Raw genomic sequence first — 25,492 nt, 5'->3', positions numbered from 1 at the left:
CAACCATAGCTGCTTGATGGTAACATACATATCAACTATAGCTGCTTGATGGTAACATACATATCAACTATAGCTGCTTGATGGTAACATACATATCAACTATAGCTGCTTGATGGTAACATACATATCAACCATAGCTGCTTGATGGTAACATACATATCAACTATAGCTGCTTGATGGTAACATACATATCAACTATAGCTGCTTGATGGTAACATACATATCTTCAACTATAGCTGCTTGATGGTAACATACATATCAACTATAGCTGCTTGATGGTAACATACATTGATGGTAACATACATAGCTGCTTGATGGTAACATACATATCAACCATAGCTGCTTGATGGTAACATACATATCAACTATAGCTGCTTGATGGTAACATACATATCAACTATAGCTGCTTGATGGTAACATACATAGCTGCTTGATACTAACATACATAGCAACTAATACCACATTTAATAGTTACATGTATCGCCCATCATTTCTGAGATTATGCTAAAAATATATAATTTCTGACAATTTGAATATCTTCTCAATTTAGAAAAGAATCTTGAAAATGTAATCTTCCGTGACATGAACAAATCCAAGTTAAAACATGTCACAATCTACTGGTCCTATGAAGCAAGTTCTCACAAATGGGACATCCAAACTTTTACTAGAGATTTGAATCTGAGTATACAAATGGCATCTGTGATGTCAAAGCTACTTACAGCCATAACTCGGCCAGCTGCTTTTAAATTTAAACAAAATATGCTGGTGTTTGTAGTGTGACCAAACATATTGTTTATGTAAGTTAATTTGTTTGCAAGAATTAAAAAATGTGACCTTTGTCTTTTAGTGTTTCATGCACTCTTAAATTTCTTTCTCCACAAAACACCTTGAAATTGGACTGCTGAAGCAGACATTTGCCATTTATGTTTTGACCAGAGAAGAAAACAAATGAATTTATTTGTGATATTTAGTTGCAAATATTCTTAAAACTCTAATTCTGTCAAAGAAACAACAAGCCTTAGAAAACAAAGTTTTAGTGCAAAGGATGGTATGTGGCAACAAGCCTTCAACTGTAACTTTTCTAAACTATATCGCCAAATATTTCTTACAATCTTTTGAACCAAATGCACAGTTTCCAGCACTGATGTTTAATCACCTTAACAATATTGATGGGTGGCACATCCAGAGTAGCACAAGGTATGACAACAATGCCCCTTAAAATATTTTTAGTTTCTTGAAATGTGCTTTGGACCATCTTTGAAGCTGCTTATTTTGTCAGTTTTAGGTCAAGATCACTTAACAGGAAACAATACCTTCTACATATCACACTTTCTCAGTAAAGTACAGATTCTAGTGCAAAGTGTAATCCCAAATATAACATACAACCACTTTGTTAATGGCATTGTGTATTCGTGGTTGTATCATTGTTTGCAAAATCCTATGCACAGAAGAAACATGGTGGGAATATTGCAGACTGTAACGCACACGCGCACACACACACACACACACGCACACCGCACGCATGCACACAAACACCATCTGCAGACTGGAAAGTGCGTTGTATTTCTCAGATTCTAATAAACAAGTTCAACTCTACTGTTGTATCGATGAGATTTTAAAACAAAAATTGTATAATTGTGTAAAAGTGACACACCAGTTTTAAGTTATTAATAAGTCACATATATAGTTGCAACTAAGTTGGTACACCAGGAACAACATCACTGGAGCAGAAGTACATACACATGTCTTATCAAGTAGCCCAGAACGCAGGATTGTTTAAGTCCTACTGCATTGACCTCCATGATTATTCTCAATGTGTCATCACTTCGGACATCTTAAATCTTTCTCAGAGACAGTGACAAAAATTGTGGATGTTTGTCATCGTACTGTTTGTGCAGGCACTTCAGTTTCAGTGTCATACAGTGAATTAACATAAATGTCTATTTTAAACCTTCTCAGAAGGCATACATACATTTCAGTTAAATCTTGCATCTGGTTTTTCTCACAGATTACAGTGTTCCATATTTGTACAGTAGTTCTGCATGTCAAACTGTAGAGTTGATTATTGTCGACATAATTACAAATAAGGCAAGAACAATTTGAACAGATAAGATGTCATCATTGATGGGAATAAGCAACCCCAGGTTTTTGTCTGTTTTTAGAAGTGATTACAGAAAAATGTTTACACGACACACCCAACACCCCTCTTGACCTTTAGTGCAGGTGAGCTAGAAATTCCCTTCTATTGGTAATATTGCTAGGAATGGCCAGACATATGCTCATGTTGCCCTCTATACTTGACAGCCACAGAAACAGTTCAGATATATTTATGTCAAACGCTGGGAACATCTGTTCGCAAGGTCATGCAACAGCAACATATTTATCAGTTGAATATTTTCTCTGTTGTCTCACAATGAATTCAACTTTGCGGACAAGGAAATTTGTGTGCATGTATCAGTCTAACAAAGAAATCATTTACATAATGATTAGTCAATACAACAGTTGAAACATGAACTTTTCCTGATTTATACTGTCATGAGACAAAAACGATAAAGCTTCACATAAAAATCAATAGAGCATGAAAACTGTTTGTGTAAGTGAAAGCACTGCATTTCAATTAATATATTTATTACATGTAATTTAATGTTACTTAATTGGCAATTATGTTTACCAGGGTGAACTTTGTAACTTATGGAAAGAACTCTCAGAGTGACTGACAAAAATTGTACCAATTGTTCAGCGATTAGATATTCTCCAACGAAGGTACAGTTATTACCTTTTTCAAACATGTCAGAACATCCGAACTCATTGACAAACAACACAGAAGACAGAAAGTATATATCCTGATATCTTTTATTTATACAATACTTCATCTAAGTGGAAAATGGCACCCATTTATGATTAAGACAGCCCCTGGATTTCAAACATCCAATAAACCAAATGACAGTAATATTTTACTCTTACCATGGGCTGACATGGTACAGAACAGTACAGAACACAGTCAGCCAGTCAGCTGTCGACTGACACATAGAAAATAGGCTACACGATTCCTGCAAATGATTGTCTTGTCGCTGCCCGGGACTACAGGTCTTGTGACGTCCTCCAGGTACGCTGATACTGATGAGAGCATCACATTGTACCTGGAGGTGGATGAGGTTTATGAGTTTTGAAGATATTCCAGTTAAACTATACATTGTTAATTGTTACACAGAAATACACCAGTGGAGATTGTGGTCAACTCATTGTGTGGTTATTATGCTGTTAGTAGAAGGACTGGGTTGGTCTCACTTTGCACCCCTTCAAATTATGCAATTGTAAACACTCTTCTTATTTTCAGAAGCCAGTGTTTCTTTCCACACTATACTGCAATCTGAGAAACAATATTTTTATATAATAAGAGTTTATTTTACTTTCAAAGATGTATCGAGATTTCAAAATAAACTTCAATGGCAAGTCCCATGAATAATTTACTAAGCATCAACAAAACTCAAACAATTAATACTGTTTGTGATAATGAGATTTGTGCATTTCACAAACTTCATGTACAGTCAGTCTGAATGACTGTGGATGTATAATGGAAACAATCATGTATTAAATTGTTTGTACATAAATAACAGTGGATTGCCCAACTGCTGTGGGAATACGTCTCCAGATTTGGCTGCATACTTTGTAGAATGATTGTGACATCTAATTACAAATGCATGAAATGAACTCATGATCTATCCACTATGACGTTGACACTCGTTTTGTATCCATAATAATGACAATATTGCACATTTTCAAATATGTAATTTGCTTAATAAAAGTTCAAGTTTAAATATCTCGTGGCATCCATGATAAAAAGTCAATACAAGACTCATCTACTTAACACTGTGGTTTGTCTCATTAAACTCAATAAAAGATAAAGAAATAATTTACCTTTCGATGACCGAAGACAAGCGCCAATCAAAGAAATTGACAATGTTCTTGACTTATTCTCTTCCCCAAACCTCGAACAAAGAGCAGCATAAGCCGGCCTAAAAGTCTTAATTTCTTCCTATCTTAGATATGTTTCTTCTTTCCATAAGGTTTCTAAGGACAAGGAAGGCTTAGCATTAAGCAGTACACCCATTAAACCACCCAGTAGTAATGTCACCAAAGAATTAGAATTCAGGAATAATTGCGTGAAAAGACTTATTGCCAGATTCACTTGTCCCAGTTACAGTGTTAGCTAGAAATCTTTCACACTTAGTAGGATGTTAAACTTGATAGTTTCATAGGGTTCTCCCTCCACACAAAATGTTCCCTCTTAGATCAATAACAATAACATATTCATATCAAATACAACATTAAAATGACTTAACTTAATTTCCAATTAAGTATTAATCCTGTTTTCTTTCAAAAGTTCCTTTAAAAGACTGATGATTTGATGAGACTACTAAAAACTCCTGTTAAAGCTGGTTTTCAAATTGATAAATAATAAAATGTGTTTAAAAGTATTAAAATGAAGCATTATAAAACATATTTGTAATGACAATTAAAGCTTTGAGTAACCTTCAGTCTGACTTGAAGTGAGCACTGACTGACATGTAATGATCACGGTGATATGAAGACAGTTCACCTCAACGGAACCTCATGCAGGAGCATCACATATCCACTCCACACTGGAATATAGGGAGGCTACCTAAAACCTTCATCACAAAATCTAGTTTCATCTTTGATATAAACTGTGTGGCACACAATAGAAAACCATTATAAGAATACACACAGGTTGTCCAGAACATATGGACAGTCTTGTAAGTCCGCCGATATGGTAGTAGGAGAAGGTCTTCAGTTAATGGAACTGTACATCACACAAAGTCTCTTCCAATGGCAATATATATATATATATGTATGTATGTATAACATGGGAGGCAAACGTATACCTCCTCTCTCAGAGGTCCACTGCGGTACTGTTCACACTGGGACACATAATGAAACAAAACATTAATACTAAAGCCCACTGGAAACACTACACTCAAAGTGACGGACGCTGTTACAAGGAAGGGGGAGTAAAAGGGAGGAGCGCTTTCAATGATGGAAAAATTAGATCATTTTTATTGGAATGCTAGGATTGGTGTTTGAAATCACATTTGTCCAGATTACAAGTTTTAAGACTGGATTTAAACAAGGAAAACACAACACTCAACACTGATTCCAATGAGGCTACCTACATGGAATAAACAAATCCTGATGGCAGGTCCGCGTGTGAGGGAGGAGGTACATACTGCTGCCTGGGGCAACAGACCCACACTCACAATCTGCTAAAGACCGGCACATTTGCATGCCATAATTCAGAAAGCCATCTCGCTCCTGTGAGTGTATTTTTCTTGCAGACATATTCATTGGTCAATGCCACTATGTCCGCTACAAGCCAACGTTATTGTAACGCAACATGCACACGCACACAAAGAACAAGGTCAAGGTCACAGTCTCAAGATCAGCACCAAAATAAAATCTCGGCTCTCAACAAATTCTCTGGGAATGATTTTCCTAAGGCATAAGGTTCTTTGTGAATTTATTGTTTTCAAAGTGAACTTTCTTTCTGGATTCTATTCATTTGTGTGGGTAAACAGGACTTGATAGTCCTTATAGCACTGTGTCAGATGTCTGCATCACGCACTGTCAATACATCCATCGAGCTGTCGGCAGCCAGACGTGTTGGAGGTCCAACGTGCAGAAACCAATATGCGATAATGCTCAGTTTGTGCGATCGTCTTTTAGTTTGATCCCTTTAGTTCAACATGCAGTAATAAATACAGTCATCATTCTCAAAACAAGGAGATTGTTCTCAAGAACTGTGAGTAGGTGATTCTGCAAAAGGTGCAGTCTGCCATATAGTCCTCTCTTCTCTCTCCTGATTGTCAGGGTAACGGATATCACAATAATACCCGGAAATGAGTAGGCCAGATTCTGAAGCATCCATTTGTCATCAGGTGATTTAGAGAGGGTCCTGCTCCAGATCTGGCGATCCTTTTGAGTAAGTCAGTCAGTCACTGCTTGTGGGCACACGAGTATCACTGCACAATCATGAGTATATTATGGGATGTGTGCTCACTCATTCACCGCCTTGTGGCGCTTCGTCTGTCACTGGACAGTAATCTCAGAGAACCAATCAAAAGATGTATTATATAGTGGCTATAACACTCGTGGGAGTCTAGAGGTAGCTTAGATCCAGTGCATGGTGAAGGGCTGCAAGATCGGAATGGTTGGATATCCTCCAGAAAGGCCAGTTCATCTGGAAAGCAAGACACAACTTGTCAGTTAAACTCAACACCTCAACTTCAAATGTTAACTTTATGATCACAGACACATTCACTGAATATCTTAGTATAACATACACACTACTATGAACAGAAATAAATACCTGCTAATCATGTTTGAGATGTCATTGTGAATACATTTTGGAAACAGTTCAGAAAGAAGGACATCAAATGGTACTAACTACCTGTTTGGCTGCCGACTCCTCATCCCGACCATCGCCTACAACAACATAAGTGCACTTCCTGCCAAACCGTGAGATGATCCGCTCAAAACAGCTCTCTTTACCTGCATCATGGAAAATTGATAACGAACCTTTAAACAAAGCAAGCCAGTGACAATCCTCCGGGCTCCATGTCTATAATACAATCAGGACTTGTTCACTGATCGGTCTTACTTTTAACTTCTGTCTGTCATGAAAGTATAAAGTCCAGGTCACATAGGGAATCTAATTATCAAAGAGACAGCCTAAACTTTCAAACACAAACACAAAGATGTTTTCCAGTGTGCAGTAACGCTTACTTGACTTGTGAAGAGTAAGAGAATGAATGTTGTTTTAAATCTGCCTTACCATGGCAGCCTCTAAATAAGCAAACAGGGATGACCTCAGGCTGCTCATGGTAATCCCAGACTCATTTTTGCATCATTACTTAATCATAAACAGGGAGAATTTATAAATACTCGCTTTTTACAGATAAATATATTTCCTCACCTATTTTTGTTGCACTGTAGACATTTTCAATGTTGAATACACCCCCAAGACCATACAATAGAACTTTGGCCAGGGCCGGAACAAGCTGCGTCGTCGTAACCAGAACATTCACACAGTTATTTCTGAAGGAAAAAAGAACAAGTTACAGTCAAATTTAAACACAGCATAAGAGAAAACGGAACCTTTCTCAGAACAGTGCATATGACTGAAAACCACAGTTATTGGAACTCTGGTAGCAGGATATAATATGATATATAAGGGAACATATGTGAGTGTTGTCATTAAGCCATGGAGTACTGAACACTGTTCCACAAAATATCTTTAATGCTGCTAAGACAATGGCAATCTGACTTATGACAGTCGTAAAACTGAAGTCCCACCATACACATGAAGAACTAGTTTCTAGCTGAAGGGTATATTTTCTGTGTGATGTGGTTGCTATACACACCTAGAGCTGATGATAGAGAGAGACTTGAGAGCCAGAGTGAGCCAGTTGTCGGTTAAACTCTCAATCTCCTGTCTCAGCTGCAGCCATGGATCTCGCTTCTGAGGACCCAACAAACCTGAAACAAGCGAACACAACTGTAGCTTCACTTTCGTAGCCACAACAAACTATAAAATATTCTTAATATATTTAATAAATATGTTTCAAAATTCAGCATGAACCAGGCTGTGTACTGCCGCCTACACATGGAGGGAGCACTATGACATTCTGGAGTGTGACAGTGAGACCACAACAACTGCATCTGGAACTTAGTGTGACATGGAAGAGTAGGTGGATATTTACCTCCGACATTGTTCCTATAGCTGTTATAGATCTCCTTAATGCGCCTGTATCTGAAGGCCAGCTTTCTCATCCAGTCCACCCCACCCCGCACGCCAGTCGCCAGACACAGGTTCGCATTGCTAGCCGCCGCATGGAAACCATCAGTGGCAAAATTATAATTGCTGCAAAAAAAATAAATAAAACAAATGGTGATGATAAGAGATTGGGCAATAGATGATGGAGAGAAGTGCAGAACACATCCTCTAAATACAGGCCTTGTTATCACACTGCGGTGACCTTTCCTAGCATGTTATCACACACCAAGAGCAGTTAATCTTACACCAACCCAACACATTGAATAACTGCATGGTCCCTCTCCGCGTATCAACTTCCAAAAAGCTAAATTATCATCAAATAGCTTGGAAAACTTTTAAAACATAAATAGACCACAGAGAACGCAAGATGACATATTTTTTTTGCTTTCCAACTTATCCTATCCAATAGATAATGATGTTTTGGCCCCCCATATTTGAGTATTTGTGTAAGTTTAAGGTGTGATTAAGGTGATGGGAGGGTAACTGACAGGCTGTCAGGCTGCCAGGAATAATATTGTATTTTACTGATTAACACACTGAAGCCTGAGAGACAAGAAAGAATAATCAGCCTTCTTCACAGCAGGGTTCAACTTGACAGCAGTGGAATTAACCCACAATTCAGAAGGCAAGCCAAATATAAGGCCATGTACATTAGTGCTCCCTGGTACCTAAGTACAGGGGCCAGCAATTCTATACCTCTTCAAAGTGTTCTACATATTTCAGTCATCAGTTCTGTGGCTCAATTCTTAGAGATTATTCAGCATTACAACATATGTTACTGCATGGTTAGTGGAGTGTGGCAAATTATTCATCATCATTTCAATACTCAGATTCTACTGGTGTATCCAATTGACTTGGACATTGGGGTGATCATAATTTTCAGATACTTTCATTAACATGCAAGTACGTTGTTAGCTACTTTATCATCTCTACACCCACCTTAAGTCTTGTCCATTGTCATCAGAAGAAACGTCATCTATATGAACCTGGTCGCATTCCTGTAAAAAAAAAAACCCATTTGATTTCATGATAACAAAGGGGGGAAAAGAGAGATCATATTGCATTTAACACCAGCCGTATATTATTAAATCACTAATTTCATTCCTACCTGCATGATAAAGAAAAATATATCATATATGAATTAATATTGTGGCATTTCACATTTCTCTTTTGACTGGGGTCCAGTCCAGTACATAATGTTCTATGTCAGCCCAGAACCCACTTTCCCAGTTTCCCAGGCTGGGAGACAAATTGGACAAGTTAAGTACCTCTTTCCATGGAGAGATCTAATTAATCACTTTCACTGAAGTGACATTGACATTTTGACAAAATCATTCAGAGAATTGGACAAACTTGCTCTCCCGGCTCTACTCCAAGTATTGTGGACAAATTGCCAGAACCCTCAGAAACAACAAGGTGGTAACAAAGGACCTGGTAATTTCTCTCTTTATACACAATCAGTGAGGGTCAATGGTCAAGTAAAGAAGGTGGCTGATGACTTGACAAGGGAAACCTGCTATGAATAGAGTAATTTCTGCCAGTGATGAGAGTGTGTGTTCAAATACTTGTGATATGGAGGAGGGAAGTCTATCAAACTGACCACCCCATAAAATGCCTGTCCATCAAGAATCAAGCTATCCATCACACATTAAGGTAGAAGGGGCCCTGCATGGACCTGAACATTAACTGGACTGGGCTGGGCCAATAACAATGCAGAAAATAACATTATGTACTATCTGCTGACAGACATTACAGGTCAAAATCACTACTTTGTGTGTTCACATGATAAAGACATTTATTCCTCATCCAAATTTTTCAAAGTGAACCATTGTTTTGGCTGTGCTTACAACCATACCCTCATTTTTAACACAAAAAATCCAATCACTCAAATACATTTTTTGTCTCATATCCGCCTGATGCTATCAAATATCACTCACATGGCCGTGTGTTATAAAGCCATGTGACAGACAATGGCAGCGTCACTGTGCACTGTGGCTTGCTCTCAAACAACCCTCTGGCACTGGACCAGCATTCTGGCAATCGGACATATTGCAGACAGAAACCCTAAAAGAGCCTCACTTGATTTGTATAAAGCCTACCATTGACAAGTAGCCTGGAGAGACCTTGACGACAACAAAGCACTTCAAGTGACTATCAAAAACAAATCACATTGTCACAGTTTGAACTCCATACAACGGTCATTTACTCATTAGACAAGCTTTGACAACAACTTGAGTCCAGACATGTCCATGTCTGCTGCTGTTGTAAACAAACAATACCATGGCTGTGTCGAGATGTACATGACAGCATGGCAAATCCAACACAGGGTGGGAGACCAACCTACACGACCTAGCCGTTTTCAATTTAGAATGACCAAATGAATAAAGTCAGTCAATGAACCCAATCAAACTTGCTCAAACAAGTTTACCTGAAACCAGAATTACAAAGAGATTACAAGAACATACTACCAAATATATCTACATAATTTTGACTGTTTCTTTCTCTTCACTTGTATAATACATCCATTATTGGGATGCACTGAAGTCAATCTGGGTCACAACAGAATGCATGCAATGAAGCACAACCACTTTCAGCTTTTAAATTTATAACCACAAAGAACTGGAAATAATAAATGCGACCATGATAATGATGCAAACACTGCACTGGTACGCATGAGGTAGCCCTGAATATTCATGAGGTATTATTCTCCACTGGTTGGCATCACTGGATGCGATGAATGGCAGAAAAACACACACACTGCTGATGCATTTCAATCAACATTAAGTCCAAACCAAATAATGTAACAAACAACATCTTCAATTTCATATGATTTTTTTTCTTTACACAAGATGGAATCTTGTTCAGGTCAATACACACGAAATTAGTCAGCAGCAGCAATTATAGAAGGTAAATGATAATATTCCTGAAAGGTTATGTTAACCATCATTACATTTTCCCCAATAATCTGACAAGCATGTAAAATGAAGTGTATCAAAGCAGGTACTAACATGTCTGACCAGTGTAGTATACAAGCATGAAGGTTCCTATATCAGTATTACAGTACACAAGATATACATTGCTGAAACTCAATACCATGGGATCTAGACAAAGCCGACTTGCAAGTATTAAACAGACAATCCTAGTCCCATCAGCTCTCTCTTTCCCCACTCTCCTTGAGTCAATCCATGCACTGTTTTGTTTGCTAACATGGTGAAAACCCACAGTAATTATGACTGCTGACAGCCTTATTCAGCAAAACATCCTAACACCTATACTCAAATATTTGCCAGGATGCAATGCCCGCGAGCACATTACCTTGCTACAGACGCTTCAATTCGATCCTCAGACAAAAGAAACCACCATCTTGTTTCTTAATCATTCACAAATTCCTTGGCAAGAACATGGAGGCGTGACTTTGCCAAAAGACTTTCACTTGTTGAATTATATCTGTACATATTGAATTCAGTCAAGCCTTAAAGCTGTGTTTACTTAAAGAATTCAGATAAAACCTACAAGCACATATTTAGTGTGACTTTTTCTGTTAGCATGAAGAAATACATTTCTTATTTGATGCACGAATACATCATTTATGAGTTAATGATTTAAGCTATTTCAATCCTAAACCTGTCTTTATCATCCATCTAATGTGTGGCAGTGTTCATCACGTCGGAACACTATTCACTGTAATCCTCTCCACTTTGTACAACATAAAATCTCTGACATTTTGATTCATCTTTTAAAAATGCTGTGCTAATCTATCTGCTATGGGATACTCATGTCGTCTGCAATAGAAATACATTTTGACGCCAATTATGGTAAATGCACTATTGCCGTTATACCTTTGAAACCTGACCTAGAAGCTCAAATGTGTCTACCAATACAATTTCCTCTTTTTATGTCAAGAACTTAATCACACTACCAGCAGCCTCACAGAGGATTCCTCATCTGCACACTAATAAACTGTTTTCTAATTTCTTGTCCGTTTACACTTCTGTTCATGAATTGTATCATGTGATAAATATGCTGGGTATGAAGATTACCATTGTCCACTTATACTCACGCAGCAGCATTCTCTCAGTAATGAGTGGAAATATGAAAATCAAGTTGGACAACAAAAGTAGTGAATATTTGACTAACAATCCTGACACGATACAGGAGACCATCAACATCAATTTCCTGCATCAATCGGGAGGCTTGTGAATAATGCTTAGCAAAACAAATGGTGTCCAGCCAGGATCTAGTGTACGTTTTCCCGGTTAAGCTAAGCAGCTGCATAGTTGGCTTATTTCAATATGAAAGGTCATATTCTCAATCTAGAGTCAATCTTTTAATAAAAAGAGCACACCTTTCCTGAAAAATGTCACCCCCTAGCCTGAACTTCAAAGCCTGAAATAAGCTCAGCTTGTTGAAATCTTGTCCCGTCCCCTTTTTGGTCTGAGTTGATCATGTCCTGATGAAAATCTCATTACAAAAAAGCTTGGAGGGATTGAAATGAAGTCTTTATGGGGAAATATTTACACACATTGCTTAATAAGTCCCCTTCATGGCCCGTCAGGCTCTCAGGCGACAGACTGGCGCGGGCAAGTAAACAGCTGAGGAACACACCATTGACGCGAAAGCAGTGGACCAACCAAACTTCACAGAATTCTGGCCACTTCAATTAAGCTTTCTGACGACACAGACAGTGAGGCAATTCAGAGACATATGACGAGGATCTTCAAGGGGTTTCAAACTTTCTTTCTGCATTTTCCTCGCAAGGGATTTACCCAAGAAAAACTCATGGCCATAATTGATTAACCAGACAGTTTACTTGAACGAACCTTTCCATTTTTCAGCATAATTAGACAACAATGTGGGCCATTGGTGTAAATTGGTGGCTAGAACAGGACAAAGCCATCAATGTTTGAGTTGAGGCCCCGTTGTCTTGTGCCACCTCAAACTAACTGTAACACCATGGACAATGACACTGCCCAGTATGTCTGCTAGTAATGCCTTATCCAACAGACGCCATCTTCAACCCACCACAGGCAAATTTTAATCAGCTATTCAACTGTAACTAAATTATTGCCCGGAGCTATTTAGAAAATAACACTGAAGCAAAAACTGTCATTATCAGCACTATTGTTGAGTAAATCTTTACGGCAAAATCACTGAGATGTGACCAAATCCGGAGCGACAATTTGGGGAGAAGAGACAAGCCAGATGGGAAACGAAGACAAATTGTGCAAGGCTTTTAGTTTTTGTGTTTAATTTGTTTTACAATTAAGAATTTAAAAAATTCAATTAGCTAACAGACCACGACAAATTGTGACTCAAAATTAGAGACTGCGGTTTATAATAAATAGATTACATTAACAAGTATAAAGGACAAGTGTCCTTCATTTGCATTTAATAAAATCTCTGGAGTTTCTGGTGATATATTCTAGCAACACATTGTCAATAGGTGACATTGTTTCAGAAAAGATATATTTTCTGAAGCAAAAATGTTTAAAATTACTACAATGAAGTTACAGGCATGAAATGATAAGGGACAGGTGACAAGACTAAAGTGTCCCCACAACATTCTATAGGTGCAGTTCCCAGGAAGACAGTGCCGGTGTGTGTAGTAACATGGTAACTTACACTCAAAAGGTAGTTCCCTATGAGATCACATTGCAGAAAGGTAGCCAGCCATGTGGACAACTGCAAGAAACAGACTGTATCAACCATCAGAAATGTACCTACCTCTAAATCATTAAAGAACAAATGCGTGTCAGCTAGATTGAAAATCATCTCCTCCATGCGTAATCCTAACGACACACTAGCAGGGGGGTCCTGAAACAAACAGATATCAAGTTGAACACATTCACTAATGTTGCACACATCAAAGAATACACACATTTCCTGGATGAATACTAAACATATCATTAGCAGATTTTATAAGCATACACAAGTACTTGCTATAGATGTTGAGTCATTCAAGACTGTGTTACCTAGCAGAAGGTACAGGACATTCCTTCCTTCCACTAATAATGCATACCATCATGGACAAAATATCTACTTGCTAGATCAATGGACTTCTAGTCAGTTTGCTTTGTAGAATAGGTATTTCAAGAGAGAAAAAATCTTTCCCCATCATCATAATGATGCATATTTCTTGCATTTTACGCCAGAAAATGTCAGCTTGTATTGAAAAACAAAACATGATGAAATATATGAGATTATATAGCAAATGAGTTTCCATTTTACATAAAATGTACCAAAAGTCCCACCATATTAATTGATATAATTCATCTCTAAACCTTCTGCAATAAAAAGATTGGGATAAAAGCATTATTTATCATAAGCTTTTTAAGTGCATGTAAGAAATGAGTTTAATTATGGGTGGCTGTGAGAGGTAAGTGAGGGGAATGGAGGACTGATCCTGGCATTACAAGGCTGATCTCAGGCTAGTTTTCTTTATTACTGTCTGTCAGATCTAGTTAAAGAGGATAAATGCCAATCTAAGAAAGTCGTGTCTGTGCCCCGGCCTATCTGACGCTCAGCTAATCACCAATAACAGCCAGTAATTGTTCTCCAATGGAGCACAATCAGCAAAAGAGGCTCTGATTAATGAGATTTAGAAAGGCAAGGAGTAGAAAGCTAAGATTGAGAAAGTTACTTGGACCAGCATGACAGTGGGCACTCCAGGCCCTGGATGTGTGCTGAGTTTACTACAACATGGGCTTGCTCCTCGGCGAATTCCCTCTGCTCTGGCACACAGACCTGCTTTTTGATGAGGGATAATAGGTTTGAATTCTATTAAGCTTGGAGTAATAGAGAGAAAATAATGTGGGAATCGCTCCCGATCAGGCCTGTTTGACAGTGATTTGATGACACCCAGTTTTCCATTACAATTCCCCCTCTTGGGACGACACATCCAAGCTTGGCCTTCAAATGCCTTGTTTCTCTTCCTCCGCTACTAAAGATTTCCACTTCCAGTCACACATGTGCTCGTAATGTTTTCCTTGGGGATAAATGTCTAATCATACAAAATGTTCTGATCTTGCTCAAAATCCCTTGTTTGCAATTACTAGTCTCTAATCTTAGAAGGGTTTTCATATTAGAAATAATTCTCACAATTTAACCCTGGGCAGTGGGGTATTAACTCATCATTGCCAGGACGATGGCATCTCTTTTATGGTACAACTGGGGAACATATCTCTCAATTTTCTATTCATGTGTCCAAATTTGTATTTTTAACATAAACCTGATGATAGTAAGACAATAAACTATTAACAGAAAATAGTTTTCAAGAAATTCTAGTAATCATAGCATTTCTAGTAATTCATTTTAAACTTCCAGATTCAACATTTTCAAATCCTCATTAAAAATATTTACTAGTATTAAAGTGAAAATAATGTGTGTTTTTGAATCAACATATTTTCAAATGATGAGGAACCACATAGTGAAAGAGTATTCCTAACACAACATTTCTGTTTTCAGATTAAAGCAGACGGAATCTGCCACAATGAAAATTTGCTCCAAGTAATCATTACTTCTTCAGTCAGTTGTAATTTCTCAGATTGTCAGTGTTAGTTCTGGAGTCGGAAAATACTTGAATTTGAAGCAGAACACATTTGAAGATGGTACGACCTTCAAGACACTCCTATTTGTAAAATAACAAGTTGTCTGTTCTAATTCATCCCGTGGCCATTCTCCCCTAATCGGTATTGATTATACAGAAGGCCCCAGCCTCATAAAGAATTAGCGATTGCGACTGGCTGCAAATTTATTGTTATAACGGCTGATTTTCCATGTTCACCGTTCACCTCCCAATGATGTCTGGCGGCAACTAAATCAACCATCACACCATTTTAGCTTTCTGTTGACATTTCCAATTGCACAAAATTTGAATAGTCCCAAACACGGTCACTAATCCTTTCCGACATTTTCATCCCGCAGAATGGCCATGGCTCACATGGTCGATTCATCAAGAGATTTGCTCGATCCTTGTCGTCTTCAAACTTATTCAAAATGTGTGTACAGCTACAGCCTAATTTCTATAACGCATGTGTACAATGTTTACCTATCAGTCTTCCCCTATTGCGCTAGCATGGCTGATATTTGCTGAAAATAATGCCCCATCCTTGCGAATGGCAGCAAACTAGGGAGAAATTACTTGAAGTGCATATCATTGCGCGGTATAGAGGACTCGTGTGTAATTCAGGACAAGGGGGGGGGTTTAGGGGGTACTAACCCCTGCCCTCTGCACCTGTTATGGTGGGAGGTTCAGGTAACAAGCAACACTCACAGGCTTTCAACTTGGGCCATGTTTTCTTTCCTTGGCTTTTATAGGAAACTCAAGTATTTGCTCAACAATTATATCAAGAAAATGCTCAATGACAATGAATTTAGTATTTTATTATGTCAAATCAAATTACCTTCATTCATTTCACAATCCGCAATACAATCAAATTATTTTCACTCATAAAAAGTAACAAAGAAATTTAGAAAAAGTGGAATGTTTTGGGTTTTTCACATTTGTTTTAACTGAAATGTGTAAAGCCAATATTTTGCCAAATTTTCTTTTATGTTTTAATGCATGACATGAACCAAAATAAATAAACAAAGGTCATGTGTCTAAATATTAGCTTTGCCCAAGGATTATCTATGTAGGGATTAACTTGAAATAAACAATTCATGCAAAATTAGGTTCATCATCAGACAATCTCTGAGAACACTGACTCAAGGTTTCACTGAATAACCCGAAAACATTCCTAAACAATCACGAAACATCTCAGACAAATACATCTGGAGAAATAATGTTTTTTCTGTGAATGACAAGGGGCCTTATCAGCAAGCCATTAATCAAAGAGATAAGTACTATGTGTTGAACTATATCTCTAACATGCTAACAGATGACCCATCCTTTAGCACTGCCAAGCTCTATCTACATTGTGATAGATATGGACGTTGACAAATTGAATTTCTCACTTTTAATAATGGAACAAACTACTTTTTTTTAAAGGAACCTTGTGGATCAGTATATGAACCTACTTCAAAGTGAAGCAAATCAGAACCTCATAATGGTAAATGGATACGTACCATCTTGACACACCCACAAGACTGTTTTGTATTTAAGACACAAAGCCTGGTGATTTATGATATTGTATAATCCCTTATAGTCTCCGCTCAGAATACAGAGAATGTTTTTGCCAGGGCAAAACAAAATGCATATTATACATAAATCATGATCAAAACTTATCAGTAATATAATTTGTAAATAATCAAGCATGCAATGATAGCACATGGCGACATAATTCAGTATGTGATAGCTTACAAATATGGGTAAACAGTCGGTATCTTGTTGCGTGGAGTTTGAAACTCTTGAAATGACACTATATTGATAAAGTTTATCAAGCAGTGGTCAGGATGTGGAAGGCTGGCTGGACTGGCTGTCCCACTAATCACATCAAGCCAATATACAGCCTCTGAATCTAGCTCCAGGATTATCTTATTAGGACTGGTCTTTCCAATGGAGTAAAATTCAAACAAGCCCTTGACGGAGGAAGCAGCCTGTCTCCCGTGGGTGCGAGCATCCAACATCAAACACAGAAGATAATGAGGCAATCATTTCCACTTTACCGCTTTGCTCACCCCTAACTCACACACTGTCAGTTTGAATTTGTCTACGGACTTGTGAGCCTCAGACCCCCACATACTGCCATTGTCGTCCCTCGCTTCATGTTTACTGATTTGATGTAGGCAAGACCAGGGATTTCAAGTTTCTACTCTCCGCAACTTGTACAGCCAGCCAGCAAGCAACCCACCACACTGCCCCCCTCCCAAATCAAACAATTAAGATTTCAATTAAGATAAGCCCACTTAGTGTGGAGGGCCTTGCTACAATTTGACAAGGGCAAAATAATAGTAACATCTTGGCTAATGAGTGTAATCCCGTACCTCAAAGAAACACATGAATTAGCATATGCACATTTCACAACTGTACGCATATTTTGACAATCTCTGCATGATGACAGAACATCAAAGCGAGAATTTCAATGGTGAGTTAAGGGACTATTCCTGCTGTCTGCTGCCAAGTATATTGTATGTCAGTTGAAAGCATGCAGGCTTCCCCCAATCACCACAGGTTTTCTCCAAACACATGTCAACAGCCTAGAAATCAAAACAGCTTCAAAGAAAGGTTCCCCTTATTGTAGAAACATTCACAAAATTCTTCAGCTACAAAGTGTAATTGGACTTATAATATTGTCCGAACAAATACACCAAGAATTACATTAACAGTTACCAACATTTTAAACAACAATCCCCATCAAAGTACTACATGTTTGTCACAGGAGGCCGTTCTTCCTAACACCATTAGGAAATTGATTGAAAATTCATGTACAGGAAACATTTATCTTTACTCCATTCTGCTGTCAAACAAGGTAATAAGAAAAGAAAGCAATTTATTGAAAAATTCAGGAAACAAGTTTGCCAAAAGCCATTACAACGACCTAGCATGGCCATATAGCTGTCACAAACAATAGACCTCTCCTGGTTCCCAGAACTCTTAGACAGGTGCCCCTTCCCAGAATGCCTTTGGAAAGGACGGAGGGGGGATGGTGAGGGGAGGCTTTTAAATCAGTTTCTCATTAGCAAGAGTTGCCCCTCTAAGTTGAGTGTAAAGTCATCTATCACAAAAGCTGTCACTTTTAACACTTAGTTTGACATTCCCTTCCATCAAAAGTGTACCCACCCACTTCACTTTTTCTTTCAATTAGTTCCCTCTGTTTGGTATACCAAACTTACAAACACTTTTACAACTTTCCGGAGGAACTCTCCAGCATACTGATATGCAAAGCAACCTTTTCAAGACTGCCTTTAAAGTCGGGTATTCTATGAATATAATCACTACAGGTGAATGCACACGCAAAAGTAAGAAAATAACAAGTAAATAAAACTAACTATTCATCAGGGCTGTAGTCTGTAATACATAAATTTACAAGGGCTGCATGTTATCTGTTATTGAAAAGGACTGGTCTCAACACAAATGTGAAGGCTTTATTTCTACTGATATCTTCATTACCTGATTCCCATCGGCCTACTCTAATGTTCACAAGGTCCTCATACGCTATTCAAAAGCCATCCAAATAAATAGAGGTACAGTAGTAGGTATCTGACATCAGCGTGGACATGGGCCAATTCCTTGCCTCTCCTTTGAGGTTTTCAACTACATGTCAAGCTAGGAGTGAAAATAAACAAAACTCTGCTACATATTGACGGGCAACCCTCCAGGCACTTTTACAAATTTTTCAAACCTCAAACCTCGCTGCCGAAGCAGCATGGCACCTTGGCTGATTCCTTTTCATCCCCCAGTACACAGACAACATCGGAGAGAAAAAATGTCTACCTAAAACAGATGGTCACCTCACCCAAGCAAGTCTTTTACAAGAATGGAGGCAAAAAAAATGACAGGCGAAATGCTCAAGATTTGTGGCAAACTGAGCAAAGTAGAGTGCAGGGCTGTTTATTTTGAAAAGATAGCAAGTCTATGTACAGATGGTATCCAAAATGCCTGTGTCTGTCAGTTATCAAGCTTTGACAACACCCTTCGGAGTCAGAGAGTCACCATTTTTCATGTCGATATAACTGTAAAGATCGGCCAGAAATAATCTATTTGAATTTATAACACAGGGAGGATGAAACAGGATAAATACAGTTTGCTCCACAAACTTCATGAACTAATGTTGGTTGTGCCATGCTTGTACACTGTAGGTGCGTATCCTGCTGGACATATGCATAGTGAAGACTTCTGTGGCAACATTACAATGATCACACACTTCAAACTTATTAACAATGTCCTACTTTTATCTTAACAGTCATTCATTTCAAAACCAATTCTTGCTTGTTCAAAATGTCAATGATGGCTTCAAATAAGTCTTGTTGAGTAAAACTGTGATCCCCACTTAATGACTCCAAAATCCATTCTTTTTCAAATAATACACAATGAATATCCATAAAAGAGTGATTTCAGAATGAATGTACATCTTAAAATCTACAACATCAGAAAATGGGCTCTCAAATTTCCTTTGTAAAGAAAGCTATTATAGGAATATATGGGGTGTTTTAAAGAGCAATAACGGGAAGCATGAGAGACAAGTTAGCTGGTGATTTGTGGCCAGCAGGTAGTGTGCACACTGCAGCTAGACAGGTTCACTCACAGCCTCAAACTATGAGGAGTCCCTCTTCCTTCAACAAGTGAAAACATATTTGTCAAGCAAAGGATAAGCAATTACCCCAATGGAAAACACATGGGGAATGCTTGTTCAGTGTGAATCTTACAGCAATTCTACATGCTTCACAAGAGCACTTGGGAAAAAATACCTAGCTGATGGTAATCATGACATACTTTTATCATATACATTTACAATATCAGGCTGATCGTGTGTCATAAAGTTGATGGAAATGTCTTAAATCCTTGAAAGTCTATGTAGTATGGGGTATATATGCAGTGCATTCGTCTCAACACATATGGATATAATCAGGTAATGAAAAAATTATTATGTATCTGAAATAGTTTCAATTGAGATGCACTATGTGTACAGCAAATCCTATCTTTTGATCATTGTTGATTGGACTTGAGATGTGGATGCTGCAGATACACTAACCGTGGTATATATTTTATACTGCGATGCATGGACAGAATCAATCACAGGGAGATCATTACAGGGAAACAATAAGGAAAACACTTCCAAGGAAGCATTAATATTTCAGAACTCATAAACAGTTCAGCTTGACTAACCAACTGAAAACATAATGTATAGCAGAATTATCCAATGAAAAGACAGGATTCTATGATTCACGTGAAGTTAGTAGGCGCACACTGTCTAGCAAATCATTGATTTTCTCTGTGTACGTCAAAGCAAATCTTGAGGGCAAATGTAGCTACTACAGAATATTAGAGAGCATATTGTAGCATCCTATAAACTGCAGTCTGGGAGGGAGAAATAATTGTCAGTCGTAGTTTATGAACACTGGATGGCATAGCAGCACGTGATAATAGCAGGAGGGAGGGAGGGAGGGGAGCCCGTTGGGGAGGAGGCAATATGGGCGCTGGGCTCGGCAGAGTATAAGCATAAAGCGTGGAAGCAAATGTTGGAGGTTGTGGTGGTATCTCCCCTGGCGATACTGCCAGGCCTGTGGTGACAGGATGGCTGTCAACTCTCACTGCCAGCACAGATAACACACATGATTATCAACATATTAGAGGAAACAAACATCTGCAGCATGCCTTCTTGTCAGTGCTTGTTTCCAATCCACACTAATAGTGTTACAATCATCAAGCTTCTTTGCTGGGCTGACAAGTAATTGTTCCTAAATGTATACTAGGTTTGCTAATTGTATTGTGAAAAGTCATCCTTTTGATTGTATTTTTTAAACTGGAGGTCTCCGCAATGAGAATGTTTATAGTTGAGACGAGTTTCAACCATGTTCAGACTCCAATCACACTGGGAACACAATTACTCAACACCAGAAAGTTGCCTTAATATCAACAACATATAGGACTCCAGAATAAATCAACAAATTTGACGTTTTCACATGTAGAAATAAAAACACTATTGTTTTCACCGAAACTACAAAATACTTTGCTTTCCAAGAATATTATTATGGTGACAGCTTGCAAAGTTTGTCTATAAATACAAGTGTTGTATTTGGGTTCTACCAGTTGAAAGTGAGCACTGCCAGTAGGTTTAGAGGTGGATCAGCAGCCCCTGAATATTGTCTTTATCCCCCATTAGCAAAACATAACAATCAGGGAAGATAGCTGTCGGCCAAGGGCTGTGATGTTGAAAATCTCCAAATTAGCCTACTTAAAAGTTTTCTGGCTGATTTAACACTGATTCTGGAGCTTTAATGGAAGATCAAACAACTAGGAGGGTATAAAATGGAACCGCTAGGACCTTTATGAAAGATTTTTATCTTCCCCAATTTAATGATTCCGGGGAACCTCGCACCTGCAAAGCTAGAGAAGATCTATTACAAAGGACAAAAAATAATAATTGCAGTTTGTCTTAAATAAAAAAGTATTTGGATAACACTGCTGAAGAAAATTCTTTTCATAATGATTTTTTAGTTAAAGTGGGTGTTTGTTGCATAACTGGGCTGCCGCATCAATTATTCTTGTAATCGCTTGAAGGTCATGCAACAACTTTTACTTTATTTCCTCAACTTCGTGAGGTCGTGTGGATGTCCTTTATGACAACCAAGTAAACAATAGGCTTCAATAAATATGGCATCCACATGTAAATAACCCTTGATGGAGCTTGTATAGACCAAATATTTATTGGTGTGATCAAGAGTGAGCTACTCGCCATGTGAGTATGATTGTATGGAGTACAGTAAGGACAACCAAAATACTTTCACTCACTGACAAATGATCAACATGAAGCAGATATTACACGGCCCCCAAACATATGTGATTCTAAGAACAAGCTGATTCATCAGTTTTGCTTTTATACTTTAACCACTGACAGATAAATGGACACCAAAATATATTGCCCCACAACACAGTTGTCAATTAGCAACAGTTCCTGAAAGCGCCCAAATTCTTTCCTACAGGAATTTCTCAGCTATCCCATATAATGCCCCCAATGTGGGGATTTTTACAGTATGAGAACATCTGTGAATTGGCCCCCAGACACATAAATAGTAGCCACTTTCATGTTGTTGTAGGAATGAAGGTGGCTTATACCACTGATAAGAAGCTCACCCGAGGCCGCCCAAACCCATCTATCAGGAACTATAGGGCACTTGAGGTTGTTGGGCCAAGGTGGTCCACTTAGCACTCTTCACCAGAGTCAACCACCCTCAACCCTCATCCACACCCAGCTGCATGGCAGGACTAGTAGCAATAAGGACAGAAATGCGATCAACTTCACACACACATACTTTCATATTTCAAACCCAAAAAATATGAATAATTATAAAAGGAATTAATATATATATATATTGATGAGGAGAATGATACAGGTGCAGAAAAGATGGACCGTATCAAATTTCTTAAATGAATGTCATTTAAATTGAAACATCCTTTTCACAAGAATCCTGTGAGATTGATCTATTTGTCCTACAAGAATGGTAAGTCAAGCTGCAGGCAGCCTGGAGGTTCCTTCCACCCCCCTCTCAAGCCCTGTCTGACCCAGCAATACAGTATATACTCCCCAGCCCGGCACCAGGTGACCACATCCCATAATTCTTCCCCTGTCTTGACAAGTCTACTGATTGGTCACATTTTATTGCTGTACTACAAACAAAAAGTGTATTTTTTAAATGGAGCAAGATTGGACGGTACAGGGCAGTTGATAAGAAGCAAGTGGGGAATCTAAAGTTAATGCCCATCTGGTGACCTGCTCCACTACTTTATGTGGCCACAACGTGCTGATTTATAGACACCAAACTGATTCTTTCTTCCTGGGAACTCCCAGGACTTCAAGTCAATCATTAACACATCATAGCTAGTTTTTCCATCATAAAGGACAAACATACAAAATACCTCAAAACAGCTACCCTTTTCACCTCTAAAGCATCTAATATTTAAATGGATGGTACTGAATCACAATGCACAAAGCAATGTTGACTCAACAACCATACGGAAACCTAGTTGCAATGCAAGAAACTGCTGTGAATCTTGGCTGAAACTATGCAGAAACAAATGATGACAGGAAAGACCCAGTGTTGATGTCAACATGCTGCAAGAGTGGACTTATCATGGAAGGAGTGGTCTTGACTACGCACCCCCAACCCCCCCCTTCCCAGATGGGAGTGTAATCTGTATTGGTGAAAGCCTAGTGTGATATCAGCATGTGTTAACATCACTTATACAAGCTGGTGATGGGGGGTTGGGCAGATTGCAACAGACACAGACCAGATGAGCCAATGACAACACTGCTTATGTCCTGACAGCGTCTTACAAGCAGGTGATATGGGAAATATTTCACACATGTATCTCATAGATGTTATCTTGCTTGTTGTGGCAGAAGGTCGATCTCAGCGCAACCAGTCTTAGCAATGTGAAGAGGCGAATAATTTTAATCACCTGTGTGGCGCAACTAACAAGGTGACTGGGATGATAGACAGAGCTGTCAAGATGCTTTCACTGCAGAGTTCCACTTCACTTGTCTTCAAACATTCTTATATATCTCACCAATTCTTTAAGATTTATAAACATCAGCAAAGTTCATAGAACTGTAAATTCAGTCAGGATAGAATTTCAAGTGAACGTTTACAATTTCATTGAACTAGTTTCGGGAAATTGTTCTGGATAACCAAAATATTTGTTCACATGTCTGAAACAATATTTCAAACAATGTTCGGAATGTATTTACCAAAACTCCCAAGCAAAAGCCTTGCTCTAACTGGTAGGACAAATATCTCACAAGCATTGCATCTCCTCAATTCACACTCCCTGAAAATTCAAACTGCTCACAATTAGGCTTTTAGCGTAAAAGGTCAAAAAGAGAGAAAATGTTGTTTCCTTGGATGAGAGTTGTCTAAATAATCCTGCTCGTCTTGGTCTAAAATAGGTATCTTTGTCAACAAGACCTGTGCAGCATTTGACAGAGGGTGAGGAATGCAATGGGAACACCATTCCACATATTCCTTCACATAGCAATTCCTCTAATCCACCAGTTAGTGCTGTTCAGTAACAAAACAAATCCCCAGCAAGATTATTATGAAAGACAATATTGTAATAGTCTGTCTAGACTTGTAAAATATCAAGAAGCAGCTGTCAAAAGTTGCTCCAATTCCTGTACTTTTCTAATCAGAAGGCTGATGTGAATTCATCAGTAAGTGGTTGTGTAGGAATGTTGTGGAGATTACAGGAAACCCCCTCTTGTAGCCAGCTGCCACCAATCACAACACAAGTAGCAAACTAGCTGGCACTCACAACTGGCCTGCACTGGAGACACTTGAAGCACCTTCAGTACAGATCTGTACCTGTTCTACCACTGTTCACTATTACTATTTAATCATCTCACCTGAACTCAACTTGAAAAGCTCTCTACACCACTGTTTCACCAAGGAATCCAGAACCTCACCCTAACCTTCTTTTCAACCAAGATAAGCTTTAAGCTCCTTACACCACTCTTTACCCTATGATTCCACCACCCCTCCTTTAATACCCTCTCTTCGTGAACACAGCTCTACAACATCCTCATCTCCTCAGTATCACTAGCCCCATACATCAACTGGCTACCCTTGCCCCTGCCGTTCTCACCCTAACACATATCTCCATCAGGACCCAGTCTTGCCGCCAGTGTCTTGCAGAGCAGCTATGCTTCATTAACCCTCTCTCAGGCAGCTGGACACATGCTCTGGCCATTAAATTCATAGTATTTACATATGGGCCATTTAGTCCCTGTTTGTATTATTAGAGACAAGCATTAACTTGAGCTCATTATGTCCTTAAATGGCTTTCCACCGAGTACAAGAACAATATGGGGCAGGAGAGTATTGAGGAAAGCCACAGATTCAGAATAGCCTTCATTTGGCCGGTAATAAATTTTATTTCCCCTCACGCGGAGTGATGAATTGTCATGTACTAATGTTGTTTGGCGGGCGGGAAATCTGGTGAGTACCACATACAGCTTCATAGTCAGGCAACCTGCACATTAG

General features: G+C 38.6%; 1 protein-coding gene across 9 annotated transcripts in view; it reads right to left on the bottom strand.

The window, feature by feature from the left end:
- Nucleotides 1-2,835: 2,835 nt before the first annotated feature.
- The window catches only part of LOC124292495 (eyes absent homolog 1-like), a 150,345-nt gene continuing 127,688 nt past the window's right edge, over nucleotides 2,836-25,492 (bottom strand). For 8 of the 9 annotated variants that reach the window (XM_046729599.1, XM_046729602.1, XM_046729607.1 and 5 more), the window contains 7 exons: nucleotides 13,577-13,666; nucleotides 8,792-8,850; nucleotides 7,779-7,939; nucleotides 7,440-7,554; nucleotides 6,992-7,113; nucleotides 6,464-6,567; nucleotides 2,836-6,256 (listed from right to left, as the gene is read on the bottom strand). In XM_046729599.1, the coding sequence (XP_046585555.1) occupies nucleotides 6,176-6,256; nucleotides 6,464-6,567; nucleotides 6,992-7,113; nucleotides 7,440-7,554; nucleotides 7,779-7,939; nucleotides 8,792-8,850; nucleotides 13,577-13,666 (732 nt within the window). In that variant the 3' untranslated portion in view covers nucleotides 2,836-6,175. The remainder of the gene's footprint in view (nucleotides 6,257-6,463; nucleotides 6,568-6,991; nucleotides 7,114-7,439; nucleotides 7,555-7,778; nucleotides 7,940-8,791; nucleotides 8,851-13,576; nucleotides 13,667-25,492) is intronic. The other variant, XM_046729601.1, reaches the window with a different exon arrangement.

Source organism: Haliotis rubra, unplaced genomic scaffold (assembly GCF_003918875.1).
Source record: "Haliotis rubra isolate DU_JTF1 unplaced genomic scaffold, ASM391887v1 Scf52, whole genome shotgun sequence".
NCBI lineage: Eukaryota > Metazoa > Mollusca > Gastropoda > Lepetellida > Haliotidae > Haliotis > Haliotis rubra.
This window is presented reverse-complemented; position numbering and strand designations above follow the sequence as displayed.